Source organism: Cyphellophora attinorum (genome assembly GCF_001299255.1).
Source record: "Cyphellophora attinorum strain CBS 131958 chromosome Unknown Contig17, whole genome shotgun sequence".
Classification (NCBI taxonomy): Eukaryota; Fungi; Ascomycota; class Eurotiomycetes; order Chaetothyriales; family Cyphellophoraceae; genus Cyphellophora; species Cyphellophora attinorum.
Window position 1 is genome coordinate 295,770 of NW_017253245.1, and position 12,489 is coordinate 308,258.

Sequence of the window (12,489 nt, forward strand, 5' to 3'; positions counted from 1 at the left end):
CCTTTCTTTTCCACTGCGCTTCTTCTGATTGTTCACCTTCACCCCACCACTCGTTGTCCAGTCGCCTTCGACGTATACACCTGTACAATACTCATACTTAATTCCACCTCATCCCACGAACATCCCATCAATGACCACATCCACGACAGCCTCCACGGTCCGAGAATTCTGAAGAGTTGTCATAAGACTCTCCGTAATCATGCGGCCGGTGTGGCTGGCGTGGGCCCTTGCCCTGGCGGCGGGATCCTTCGCAGAGCCCGCACCTCCTGGCGACAGGAAAGATGCTAAGATCGCCGCCGATGCCGTCCAGGGCGAGTCATCCGCAGCATCAGGGGAGGGCGTCGAATATACGCTGTTCAATGGTCAGAAAGTCCCACCTATCGAGGAATTGACCATGGCGAACTTTGAGACAAGCGTCAAGAACGGAAACTGGTACGTTGCATGTGGAACGAGAAAGTAGAATGGAATTTCTAACCATACGCACAGGTGGATCAAGATGTACTCGCCGTATTGTGGCCACTGTAAGGCAGTTGCCCCATTATGGCAAACCATATATGAGTTCTACTACACCTCCGATCCATTACAGGGCAGGACTAAGTCCGATAAGCCTGACCTGGACTCGCCCAACAGTTTCCATGGCTACTACGACTTCCATTTTGGAACGGTAAATTGCATCACGTCCGGCGATCTGTGCGACAAGCTCGAGATCAAGGCCTATCCGACGTTCAATCTGTACAAGAACGGTGAATTCGTTGAGAAATTCGTTGGCGCAAAAGACATGCAGGGCTTCAGCAAATATCTTGAGGAGAAGCTCGAGGGCATCAAACCCGGCTCACGGCCTCTTGAAGGAGTCAAGGTGCCCAAAGCTGGCGCAAAAGGGACCGACGCCGATGCAACGCCAGACGTATCAGAGGCGAAGGACAAGAACCCGGCTGCTGGCGCGGCTGCTGGCGAGAAGCACAATGAGAAGGCCAAAGAGGCAGCCACCTCATCTAGTGCTGTCACACCTTCAGAAACGGCAAAGTCTAGCTGGAAGAAGCCGACCCCAAAGAAAGGACCTACTCCCAATCCCAATGGAATATCGGTCGAGCTCGTTCCAGAGTCCTTCCAGAAATTGGTCACGAATGCACAAGCTCCGTGGTTCATCAAGTTCTATGTGCCCTGGTGTCCACATTGCAAGCATCTTGGGCCCGTTTGGTCGCAAATGGCAAAAGAGATGGAAGGAAAGCTTAATGTGGGAGAGGTCAATTGTGAGGCGACGCCACGACTGTGCAAGGAAGCACATGTCAACGCCTATCCCACCATCTACTTCTTCCGGGGCGGTGAGCGAGTTGAGTACAGCGGTCTGCGTGGTCTCGGTGATCTCATCTCCTATACCTCAAAGGCTTTGGACAGTGATGTCAAGCAAGTCTCTGCCGCCGAATTCAAGGAAATGGAAGAGACGGAAGAAGTTATCTTCGTTTATTTCTTCGACCACGCCACCACAAGCGAAGACTTTGTGGCTCTGGACAGACTCACGCTCAGTCTGATAGGGCATGCAAAGATTGTCAAGACAGACGACCCGATCATGGCGAACAGGTTCAGGATCTCCACCTGGCCTAGATTACTGGTCTCGCGGGACGGCCGGCCAAGCTTCTACAACGCGCTGTCGCCACAAGATATGCGTGACTTCCGCAAAGTCCTGCAGTGGATGCAATCCGTCTGGCAACCACTCGTTCCTGAACTGACCGCCACCAACGCCAAGGATATCCTTAATGGCCACTATGCCGTGCTCGGCATCTTGGACAGGTCGAGACCTGACGAATTTCTACAGTCGCGACGCGAGCTGAAGAACGCTGCTCTGGAATGGATGGACAAGCAGACCCAGCTCTACCAGCTTGAGAGACAAGAACTGCGTGATTCAAAGCAGCTGAGAATAGAAGAAGCGGAGGATCGTGACGACCAGCGCGCACTGCGCCAAGCAAAGAGCATGGTCATTAGCATCACTGAAGACTCTTTCCGCAAGGGCGTGCACTTCGCCTTTGTCGACGGTGTGTTTTGGGAGCGATGGCTCCGAAGCACATATGGCATTGATGTGACTAAGGGCGAGCGGGTTATCATCAACGATGAAGACGTAAGTCCCCACTTCCACGTCGTCTAATTCTGATCCAGCTAACGAGTCACATCAGAACCGCCGCTACTGGGACCTCACCGACACCGGCAACTACATCGTCCCCAGCCGCACCTCCATCCTCGAAACGCTACCCCGAGTAGTCAGCAATCCGCCACGACTGACGCCAAAATCCACAATCGGCGCCTTCGAGAACGTCATCTTCCAGATCCGGAACTTTGGCACATATCACCCTATACTCAGCATAATCGTGCTTATTGGCGCGGTCGTGGTGCTGTTCACAGTGATGAAGAATGGCAGCAGGATAAAGCAGTTCGGCGGCTCGAATGGCTACATCAGGCTCGATGGGAAGGAGGGCTTGTTGGGGCATGGAGCAAACGGTGGTGGGAAGGCGGATTGAGAGGCGGGCCTGCAATTGGATGAATATCAAAATCCCCTGTACAAAGAGAAACGGACAAAAACGAGTCCGAAGAGAGAGCATGAGGGCTTCCAGGATACAGTGCCGTTGCAGTGCTATGAAGAGAGGGCGAATAGGGACAGGCCTGAAGGACTCTCTGTCCGCACATGTTGCTTTACGGTAGGGAGTTCTGGTACGGTATAAATATCTTTGCCTCTTGCAAAGCTTTCGTGCTACCGCCCCAGATTGGGGACCTGGCTAGCGAGACCGAGTGACTCAACAGAAATGTTCACCATTTGCCCGCTCAACTCAGTCAAGCTGGTGGGTGGCACTTGCATCGGACATTTATTTCCACTCAAAGACGTCAACCGGTCTCGCCAAGTGATGTTTCTGATTGGCCGCTAGGGATGATCGCCGAGATTGAAAAGGCGGGCCGCCAAAATCCGTCACGGACAAGGCGATATGTCGACGCGACACTACGACGTGCCTGAGATGAGGTTGCCAAATGCAATGAGCGTTGAACAGCTGCTTAAGAGGTCAGCCACTGGTAGTTGCTCTGTGAGCGGCAGCCGACGCCGGTACACGCGACCGTGACTGCCGCCTCAAACGTGCGAAAGTCTTGAAGCCAAAGCCTATGGCTGGCTCGAAATCAACATCAGCATCGACCAATCTCCTACCGTAAGCGACTTTTACGGGTCAATGCTTGCTCAGTAGCACGACGATTAGTATCAACAAGATGAGAGATGTCTTCCCTTGCCACGGCTACCACCGGACTCGATGTCTTATCATGCTACGACTTCGGGATGACCATTCAGGAACGCCAGGCTGTGTAGCAACTCTGAACCCGCTTCTACGTGCCGAGCGACGTCGGCAGAAAAATCTTCTCTTTGGTAAGAACAATTCTATCAAGCTATGCTCACTATCACGATTTCGTCAGCTGGAGCACCGGGTAGTGACCAAAGCGATGCGCTTCTCGCTTCGGAAAGCGATTGAACGATGGTTCGAAGCAATGCATCATACTATGCGATATATGAAAGTATGCGATGAACGAGGAGGCCCGACCGATCCCAGCTTTCGACAACCCCCTGGCATAAAAAGCCTTGCTCGGAGACTGGTGCACCTCAAGTACGTCGGAAGTCATTTGCAACATGAAGGAAGGGATCTGAGTGATAGAAGACAGATTTGCTCCTTCCTGAACCAATGCAGCGTCTGACTTCCCGTCGGCGAGGGACATCTGCTTGTCGCACAACCACTTCTAGGAACCCAGGGAGAACAGGCTCTCTCCTCAAGCAACATCCCGATTGCTCCTGAGTAGCATCTACTCTTGCGTTTCTCGTGGCAACTACGTAGCAATGCAAGATATGTTCAGTACTACGGCCCAGGATCACCAGGGCAGTATGGTCTCTCCCAGCTATATCACGAAGAACGTCACAGAGATGATTTATAGCACGATAGAAAGACACGATACAGAACCGAGGTCGATCAACAGCCAGGTGAGCGTTCATTCAGAACTGGTCCTGGCCCCTTTCTCACCTCGACTTAGATTCACAAGAACCCGGAGCTAAGTTACGAAGAGTTCCTCGCCCACGACAACATCGTCTCCCTCTTGCAGTCCCTCAACTTCAGAGTAACACCACATGCCTACGGTCTATCAACCGCCTTCGAAGCCGAATATGGTTTTAACGCCGAGTACGATGCCCTGCCAGACATCGGACACGCCTGCGGGCACAACTTAATTGCCATGTCTTCCATAGCTGCATTCATCGGCCTTGCATCCGCCCTCAAGGCTAGCAATGTCCCTGGCAGAGTCCGTTTGCTGGGCACACCCGCTGAAGAGTATGGCGGCGGGAAGTGCAAACTCATCGAGGCGGGCGCCTATCGAGACGTAGACGCTTGCTTGATGGTCCACCCTACTACCGGCATGGCAATAGGGAAATCCAGTACCACCACCTGTGAGTCATGCGGCTGCATTCCCACTGTCACCAAATACGGCGGCCAAGCCTACACCAACTTCCTCGCATACGACCAGTTCAACGCCCACTTCGCCGGCCGCCCTGCACACGCCGCGCTCGCTCCGTTTCAAGGTCTCAATGCCCTTGACGCCGTCGTTCTGGCCTATAATGGCGTCAGCATGCTCCGACAGCAGACTCGCCCCACAGATCGGCTTCACTCTGTGATCCTCGATGGTGGCACAATGCCCAACGCCATCACTGCCTCAGCTACTACACAGTACTACGTCCGTAGCACGACCTCATCGGAAGTAAACGCCCTGAAAGATCGCGTCGTGGCCTGCCTCGAAGGCGCCGCCCTTGCCACCGGCACGACCCTTACGATCGAGCACCTCAACAAGTACGCCGACATGCGTCCCAACAAGACCATCTGCACGCTCTACACTGACGCCATGCGCGAATTGGGCTCACGCGTCCTGCATGAACCCGACACAGCCGAAGCGGGCCTCGGCTCGACGGACCAGGGCAATGTTAGCTACGAGGTGCCTGCGTTTCACGGCGTCTTTGCGATTCCGTGTCCGGATGGGGTGTTCAATCATATGCCGGACTTTACGGCGTGCGCGGGAACGAACGAGGCGTATGAGGCGGCGGTGGTGTGTGCGAAGGGAATAGCGGTTGTGGGGTGGAGGATCTTGACGGAAGACGGGATCGCTGAAAAAGTGAGAAGAGAATTTGAGGAAGATGTAAGGAAGAAAGGAATGGACGGGTAGACAGGAAAGGAAAGGGGGCTGGTGCAAGTGCTTTGCAGATGAGTCAGATCCCTGCTGTGATATATATACTAGCCTGTTGATCGAGTCAGACCAGTCGCATCCAGAGTACAGATTCGTGCTGAACAGATAGTAGATGAATCTGCTGCTAGAGCAGGTTACGGACTACCTGTTTATCTCAGTAACACTGTGCGGTAACGCCCAGCAACTTTACTCAACTTCCGCTCGCCTGTCATCTGCCGCTAGATAAGCCTAACCAAAGGTCAATCGGTTCTGCGTATGGCCGAGCATCATCCTGTTCATCCGGCGTTTTCAGCGACTATGCAAGGTCCCTCGATGTCCCTTGGTCTTAGGCGTTTTCAGTGCCGTCATCCGGTCTCGTCTAAGTACTTTTTAGCCTGTCATCCGGTCTTGCTCATGCAACCACTCAATTCACCACGTGCCTGTCTCCATCCTTGGCTTCCTCTTGTTTACGTCCTGGCACGCGAAATCTGCTAGGGAAGTAGATATGCCTGCTCAACTGATCATTCCTCTCTGTCCAGCGTCGGGATCCGACCTGAAGAAGGCACAGTTTCAATTTCACGGTTGTGATCCGAACACATTGTGACCCGAGCCAGGGCGGCCACGGCTCGAATTGCATCGAACCTGCGATTTCGTGTGCATCTGCCCCCAAGGACTCGGTCATGAGTCTCTCATCTAGTATCCGCGCTGTACGCGCCTATTCACGCAACGCGGACAATGCCTATACCGCCAACACCAGCAAGTTTGCAGCCCGCATGGGCGATGTACTGGCGCGGACATGGGATTTGGGTTTCACAGCGTTCGGCGGACCGCCTGTACATTTCCAGATTGCCCATCGCAGGTTCGTGGAAGGGACGCACGGAAGAATTCCCTGGATCGACGAACGAGTGGTGAGTCGCAATCGTGGCTTACCATGGGGACGGTGACGATCAGCATGCTCCGTGGCAGGCAATGGCTGACGCAATTTGATGATCTAGTACCAGGAGCTATTTGCAATCTGCCAAGCGCTCCCTGGCCCAGGTTCTACGAAGATGCTCTTCTGCATCGTGAACCTACACGCAGGCATCGTTCCCGCAATCATCACCTTCTTGCTATGGAGTCTTCCAGGAGCGATAGGGATGTTCGGTCTAGCTCTTGGCGTGCAGCAGATCGATGAAGTGCTTCCGGCACCAGCTTACGCGTTCTTATCTGGTCTGAACGCTTCCACGGTTGGCATCGTGGCGCTCGCCGCTGTGCAGGTAGGTCTTCTGCACCGGGTCTGAGAAACTCTGGAAGGGACTGACGGCAGCCCTAGCTTGCCGAGAAAGCTATCAAAGACCGCCTGACTCGTGTTCTGGTGATCTTTGGCGCAACATTTGGGATGTGCTACAGCGCACTTTGGTACTTCCCTCTGCTCATCGTTGCCGGTGGCATTGTCACCGTCGTCTGGGATCTCTGGCTGCAGCAGAGAATTTCGTCGTGGCGAGCACAACGAGCTGAAAAGAAGCGGCAGGCTAATACCGCCGCTGTCGCTCCAGATCCTGGCGCTACCGAAGAAGCGGCGAGCCAGCCTATCGAGCTACCGGAAAGGACTGTTGGAAAGCCTGGGCCGATCACCTGCAGTCATGAAAAGCGTAGACACGCAGCACAAGCCTCGAACCAAGTACAAGCGACCCAAGAGTCAGCTCCTGCTACTGCTATCGACAGTGATCGTACTGATGTTCAGTCTTATGCAATCCCCGTGCCGATTGGTCTCACCATAATCGCCGTATTCTTTGGTCAGTGTCACCCTTGATCCTGAGTGACACGTTGCTGACATACTCTAGCATCCTTCATCGCAATACTCGTCACTCGTGGCGTACTCACATCTCCTCCGCGGCCTTTGGACCTATTCGCAAACATGTACCTGGCCGGAACCATAATCTTCGGTGGTGGACCAGTTGTCATTCCCCTCTTGCGAGAGTATGTGGTCGAACCAGGCTGGGTCTCGCCCCGAGACTTCCTGATCGGCCTTGCGATCATACAGGCATTTCCTGGCCCAAACTTCAACTTTGCCATTTTTCTGGGCGCACTGGCAGTCTTGGGCACGCCGAACTCGACTGTGCTCGGGGCATTTATTGGCTACGCGGGCATCTTCACTCCTGGAATCGTACTTGCTGTGGGCTTTCAGAGTCTGTGGGGTGTGTTGCGCAAGCAGCGCGCGGTCACTAGCTTGTTACGTGGTATCAATGCCACAGCAGTTGGATTGGTGTTCACAGCAGTGTATCGCTTGTGGGAGATTGGATACCTGTCGCAAGACGCCTCGAATGGGCAGAGCTTGGGCAGAGATCCTTGGTGGGTCGTGGTCACGGCCTTGACTTACGCCAGCAATGCATGGTTTGGGGTGCCTCCACCCGTTGCTATCGTTGCGGGAGGCGTCCTGGGACTAAGTTGGTATGGCGCCGTCGGATCATGACCTTTCTTGCTGCCTAGGCTATGGAGTTGACTTTACGTATCGCCGTGGATGTTAGCTCAATTACTATCATATCCACTGGCTTTGTTCGACCGACCGCGGCATGCCGAACCGAATTCACCATGTCCTCTCGATACACACGACTCAGGCTGCGATCTCGATATGCTCCACCTCCTGACGGAGTTCCTTGGTGTCCCCATTCGTGCCATTCTGTAAGGTGCTGGTGCTAGTCGCTGCACCGCCATCACTTTGCGACCTCTCCTGCTGGTCCTTTGGCGGAGCCAGCGACAATGGGGGATCAGATGTGCTTACATCTTTCCCGTAATGCGGTGCTCGCAAGTCATCCTCCGCAACATGTTTCCCCGTCACAGGATGCGGGTAATGGAACGGCACCACCCTGGTATCCGGCCACAGCATCTTCTGCTCGAGCAACTCATCGGGGCCGTATGGATCTGGTATGCACGGTCAGCTAGGATCCATACCACTGTCACGGCTCATCAGCATCACCTACCTTCCGGATAAGTCACCTTCGGCCACGGTATATAGTTCTGCTTCGTATGGCTCCACCCCTTCTCAAACTCCCCATGCCAGAACGGGAAATACCGATACTTGAACAACTTCCACGCCCCGCCCTCCTTGATATACTCATTCTCATACAGTCCACCCTCCCACCACTGCGCATGTCCCCTCGGATGCGTCTCCCTAATACTATCGTGCGTCCCAGCACTCATCAATGCCCTCAACCGCCCCCAAGCGTGCGTCCCGTCCTCATTCACATCGATGATGTCCTGCAGCATGGGGTGATCGAGCAGGAATCCATGGACAGGGCCATTGCGGCCATTGACGAACGTGCGAGCGAAGCGGCCGATGTAGAGGCGGCGAATGCCTTCTTTACCGCGATAGCGGGAGCCGAGAAACTCGACGTAGGCGTCTGGGTGGTCGGAGAACATGTCTACGACTTGTTCGTAGAGGCATTTGTCGAGGTAGTAGCCGTATTTGAAGTGGGTTTTGCGGACTTCTGCTTCATCTGTGGGTTGTATTAGTACACAACATGTTCCGCTGCTGAACAGTTCCAATTATTACTTACCTTGGACTTTGTTGACTCTAGCCGTCAACGCCTTTACCTGCTCCTTGAGCTGTGCGAGTTCTGCCTCCATCTAGTGCAGGGAACAACGCTGAGAATACCCTTTTAGCACACGTACAGCATACAGTCAGGTTTGAGAACACGTCTCCGGGGCCGAGCAGTGGTACTTATGTTCAGTGCAGCCCCGAGCCCCACGGTATGGTGGTCTCGGCAGACGGTGACAAAGAGGTGTTTCTCCACTCTTATACCCCAGAATCTCCATCCTGTGGAAGCTCATTTGTCGAAGACCGCATCTCGGAAGCATTTGTCCGACCCCAGACGGCACCTCCTGGCTCTAGAAAGTCCTAGAGCAAGGTTCTCCGCTTTGCGTGGACAGATTCACATGTACATGCTATACCACATCTCGTCACAATGCTGCCGATGGCCTTCTCCAAGAAGACCGTCCTACAAGCTTGTCCTATCGCTCTGCTGGGCTTGGAAGCATACTCTCATGATTGATGTCTTGATAGTAAGTACACTACCAACATGGCACACATCTTCGACATCGCCGGCCAAGTCGACGTTGGACCAGCATACGCCGACGGCCGCAAAACTGGTCCATTCCCAGTCCAGTATCCATCAACGGGCGCATTCCAGGGCTTCAACGCGCCCTCGCGCATCGAAGGCACCGTTGAGTGCCTGACATACACTGGCACAATCCCCTCTTCAATCAACGGCACATTCTACCGCATCCAACCAGACGCCCGCTACCCGCCCCTCTTCGAAGACGACATCCACTTCAACGGCGACGGCAGCGTGACCGCCATCCACATTAACTCCTCCCTCGCCTCCTTCACCCAACGTTATGTGCATACCGAGCGATACCTCCGCGAGACATCCGCCCGGAGGGCTCTTTTCGGCCGCTACCGTAACCCTTTTACGGATTCGCCTACCGTCGCTGGTGTGATTCGTACTGCTGCGAACACTAATATTACTTTCTATCGTGGTATGTTGCTTGCGTCCAAGGAGGACGGACCGCCATATGCGATGGACCCGACTACGCTCGAGACGCTGGGCCGGTATGACTTTGAAGGCCAGATCCGCACTCCTAGCTTCACCGCGCATCCCAAATTCGACCCCAATACGGGGGAGATGCTGTGTTTCGCGTACGAGGCCGGTGGGGACGGGCACGACGCGAGCCGCGATGTGGTTGTGTGGACCGTCAGCAAGGAAGGAATTGTAACGGAGGAACTGTGGTTCGAGGCGCCGTTTTGTGGCATGATACACGATTGTGGGATTAGTGAGAATTATGTGGTGTTGCCGTTGACACCGTTGAAGGCGGATGCGGAGAGGTTGAGGCGAGGTGGAAATCATTTCGCGTGGGATGGGCAGGAGGATCAGTGGTATGCGCTTGTGCCGAGGAGAGGTGGGAGGAAGGAGGATGTTAGGTGGTTTAGGGCTGATAACGGGTTTCATGGTGAGTTTTATTTGTTCGTGATGCGTCGGTGGCGTGCTCCGGGCGGCAGTGTTGTTGGCCTTTTGAGAAGTGTGCATGTGCTGATCGTCTCGACAGGCCACATCGCAGGATGCTATGAGAACGAAGCCGGCCATATTGTGTACGATCTCACAGTCGCAGATGGCAATGTCTTTTTCTTCTTTCCGGAGGATGGCAAAAAGCCTGTTCCCCCCAACAAGCGGAGCCAACTGAACAGTCCGACGACTCGCTGGATCTTCGACCCGTCAGCGCCGTCGGGTACGCGGGTGAAGCCTGCTGAGGTGTGGGACACCAACGGAGAGTTCAGCCGCATCGACGACAGATGGGTGACCAAGAGATACAACCATTTCTGGCAACTGTGTATCGATCCGTCGAAGCCGTATGACTTTGCCAAGTGCGGTCCGCCGGCTGGTGGGCTGTTCAACACGATGGGCAGGTTCAGCTGGGAGGGTAAGGTCGAAGATAAGTGGTTTGCTGGCCCGACGTGTACATTGCAGGAGCCGACGTTTATTCCGGAACAGGGCGGTGGTGAAGGTGATGGGTGGGTGATATGTCTGCTCAATCATCTGGATATGCTCAGGAATGATGTTCTGATCTTTGAGAGTTTGAACATAGCGAAGGGACCGATTGCTGTGATCAATTTGCCATTGAAGCTGAAGCTAGGTCTGCATGGCAATTGGGTTGATCAGACTGATATCGATGAGTGGGCAGAAAAGCGGAAGGTTGGAGGAGAGGCAGGCCTTGTGAAACTTGCCGAGAAGCCTCTGCTATGGCAGGAGAGGTTAATGGCGGCCAGCAACGGCGTGGCAAACGGCGTCAATGGCCACACTTAAGGCCACGATGGGTGTCTAAACCTCTTTCTGCATTCTGCATAGTTGGACAGCGTTTATCAGCGCCTCCACTGCTGCAAAGAGCTGTCCACAAGCCTGGGCAGTGACGATCTTAGCCCATCGTTGACGCTACAGTGGCTCTCGCGTAGGTTTGTGACCACGGATTATCGTCGTTGTGTGATGCGCTCTGAGAAGAATCTCAAGCTACCATCAACAGCCGTCGTCAGCATGTCCATTCACTGGAGAAGGCTCGATCATGCAACGGACAGTGAATGTGCCGCCTTCCCCTCGAGCTCCACCTTCTTCAAGGGGGTATAAGTAGTCGTACTGCTCTCGTCGGCCTGTCCTTCTTTCTTCTGCTCAAGGAAGAGGAGAGTGCAGCTTTGGGGATGCCATACCAAAGCAGCACCTATTGCTGTTTGGTGGGGCGAATTCAGTCTCACAGTCAGTGTATCCGAGACGTCCGAGCGAGCACCAGATGGAGCGCCGTGCCTGTGTGGGCAGTCCTTTGTGGCTCCTTGGAAGTAACGTTAAAGAACGCGTGAGATTGTAGTGTTGATTCTCGATCGCTGCAACACCGCAACAATGCTGTCTCCGGCCCACTCACAAGCCCCCATCTTTCTCCTCCGACTCCTTCTTCCGGCTCCCGAACATGTAGCCCAAACCACCGCCTACCACGTTCGCCAAAGCCAGACCCATCGTGGCTCCTCTAACTATGCCTCTTGTGCCAAACTTGTTCCATAGGCCGGCTTTCCGCCTAGCTGCAATGACAAGATATGCGCCAGACAGAGCAGCAGTGGTGCCGGCAGAGTCGATCTTGTAGCCACGTATGTTGAGATACGTGCTGAAGAGCAGTAGAGGTGGGAAGATCATGGGCATTGGCTGAAACGGTCTAGCATGTTGGGCGAAGACGAGGGTTGCGAGGACGGCTGGTGGGAGAGGGTTTTCTAGGAGAGCAGTCAGGAGAATTGCTTGGGAAATGTCAGACGCATTCGCTATTTGCTAGGGAGGAGACTTGTGCGGAAGCCAGACAGAAAGTGCAGTATGCACTGTGCTGGAAGCTATGCATGACAGAAGTAGAGCTCTTACCTCCCCATTTTTTGGCCGTTATGATGAGGGAATCCTGTTGCTTCTTGGGGTCGGAGTCGGCCATGATTGCTTGAATAGCAGTCCAGTAAAACAGCAGAAGGTACGCGTCGACTGGAAAGACACTGGACAGAGGCAGCAGCTATGCAAGTGTAGTGACTGCACAGTTGAAGCTGCTCATGTGCTCATAGCTGAGTAGATGTACTAACTTGAAGTACCTGGATTTGTATCGACGTCATAATTTGCTACGGTCGCGGCCAGAGGCTCTCTGCGCCAGACGCCGCGAGACGCAGGCACATGGAGAAGAGACCACCTATATCGATAACCAAACACTGCTTCT

General features: G+C 54.2%; 6 protein-coding genes across 6 annotated transcripts; 4 read left to right on the forward strand and 2 right to left on the reverse strand.

The window, feature by feature from the left end:
* Positions 1-199: 199 nt before the first annotated feature.
* AB675_5821 (uncharacterized protein) lies at positions 200-2,510 on the forward strand (the record flags this gene model as incomplete). Its single annotated transcript, XM_018146061.1, has 3 exons — positions 200-432; positions 487-2,113; positions 2,169-2,510. 3 exons carry the CDS (start codon positions 200-202, stop codon positions 2,508-2,510), a joined length of 2,202 nt encoding a protein of 733 aa, XP_017998869.1.
* A 1,349-nt stretch (positions 2,511-3,859) lies between these two features.
* AB675_5822 (Peptidase M20 domain-containing protein 2) lies at positions 3,860-5,226 on the forward strand (the record flags this gene model as incomplete). The annotated part of the gene is made up of 2 exons (XM_018146062.1): positions 3,860-4,000; positions 4,051-5,226. The coding sequence occupies 2 exons, from the start codon at positions 3,860-3,862 to the stop codon at positions 5,224-5,226; spliced, it is 1,317 nt and encodes a 438-aa protein (XP_017998786.1).
* Positions 5,227-5,906: 680 nt separating this feature from the next.
* Positions 5,907-7,678, forward strand: AB675_5823 (uncharacterized protein; the record flags this gene model as incomplete). Its single annotated transcript, XM_018146063.1, has 4 exons — positions 5,907-6,134; positions 6,222-6,482; positions 6,539-7,001; positions 7,050-7,678. The coding sequence occupies 4 exons, from the start codon at positions 5,907-5,909 to the stop codon at positions 7,676-7,678; spliced, it is 1,581 nt and encodes a 526-aa protein (XP_017998696.1).
* Positions 7,679-7,819: 141 nt separating this feature from the next.
* AB675_5824 (uncharacterized protein) lies at positions 7,820-8,832 on the reverse strand (the record flags this gene model as incomplete). Its single annotated transcript, XM_018146064.1, has 3 exons — positions 7,820-8,127; positions 8,187-8,702; positions 8,763-8,832. 3 exons carry the CDS (start codon positions 8,830-8,832, stop codon positions 7,820-7,822), a joined length of 894 nt encoding a protein of 297 aa, XP_017998844.1.
* A 452-nt stretch (positions 8,833-9,284) lies between these two features.
* AB675_5825 (Lignostilbene-alpha,beta-dioxygenase isozyme I) lies at positions 9,285-11,066 on the forward strand (the record flags this gene model as incomplete). The annotated part of the gene is made up of 2 exons (XM_018146065.1): positions 9,285-10,215; positions 10,312-11,066. The coding sequence occupies 2 exons, from the start codon at positions 9,285-9,287 to the stop codon at positions 11,064-11,066; spliced, it is 1,686 nt and encodes a 561-aa protein (XP_017998755.1).
* A 600-nt stretch (positions 11,067-11,666) lies between these two features.
* On the reverse strand, positions 11,667-12,216 carry AB675_5826 (uncharacterized protein; the record flags this gene model as incomplete). The annotated part of the gene is made up of 2 exons (XM_018146066.1): positions 11,667-12,034; positions 12,153-12,216. The coding sequence occupies 2 exons, from the start codon at positions 12,214-12,216 to the stop codon at positions 11,667-11,669; spliced, it is 432 nt and encodes a 143-aa protein (XP_017998665.1).
* Between the last annotated feature and the right edge of the window lie 273 nt (positions 12,217-12,489).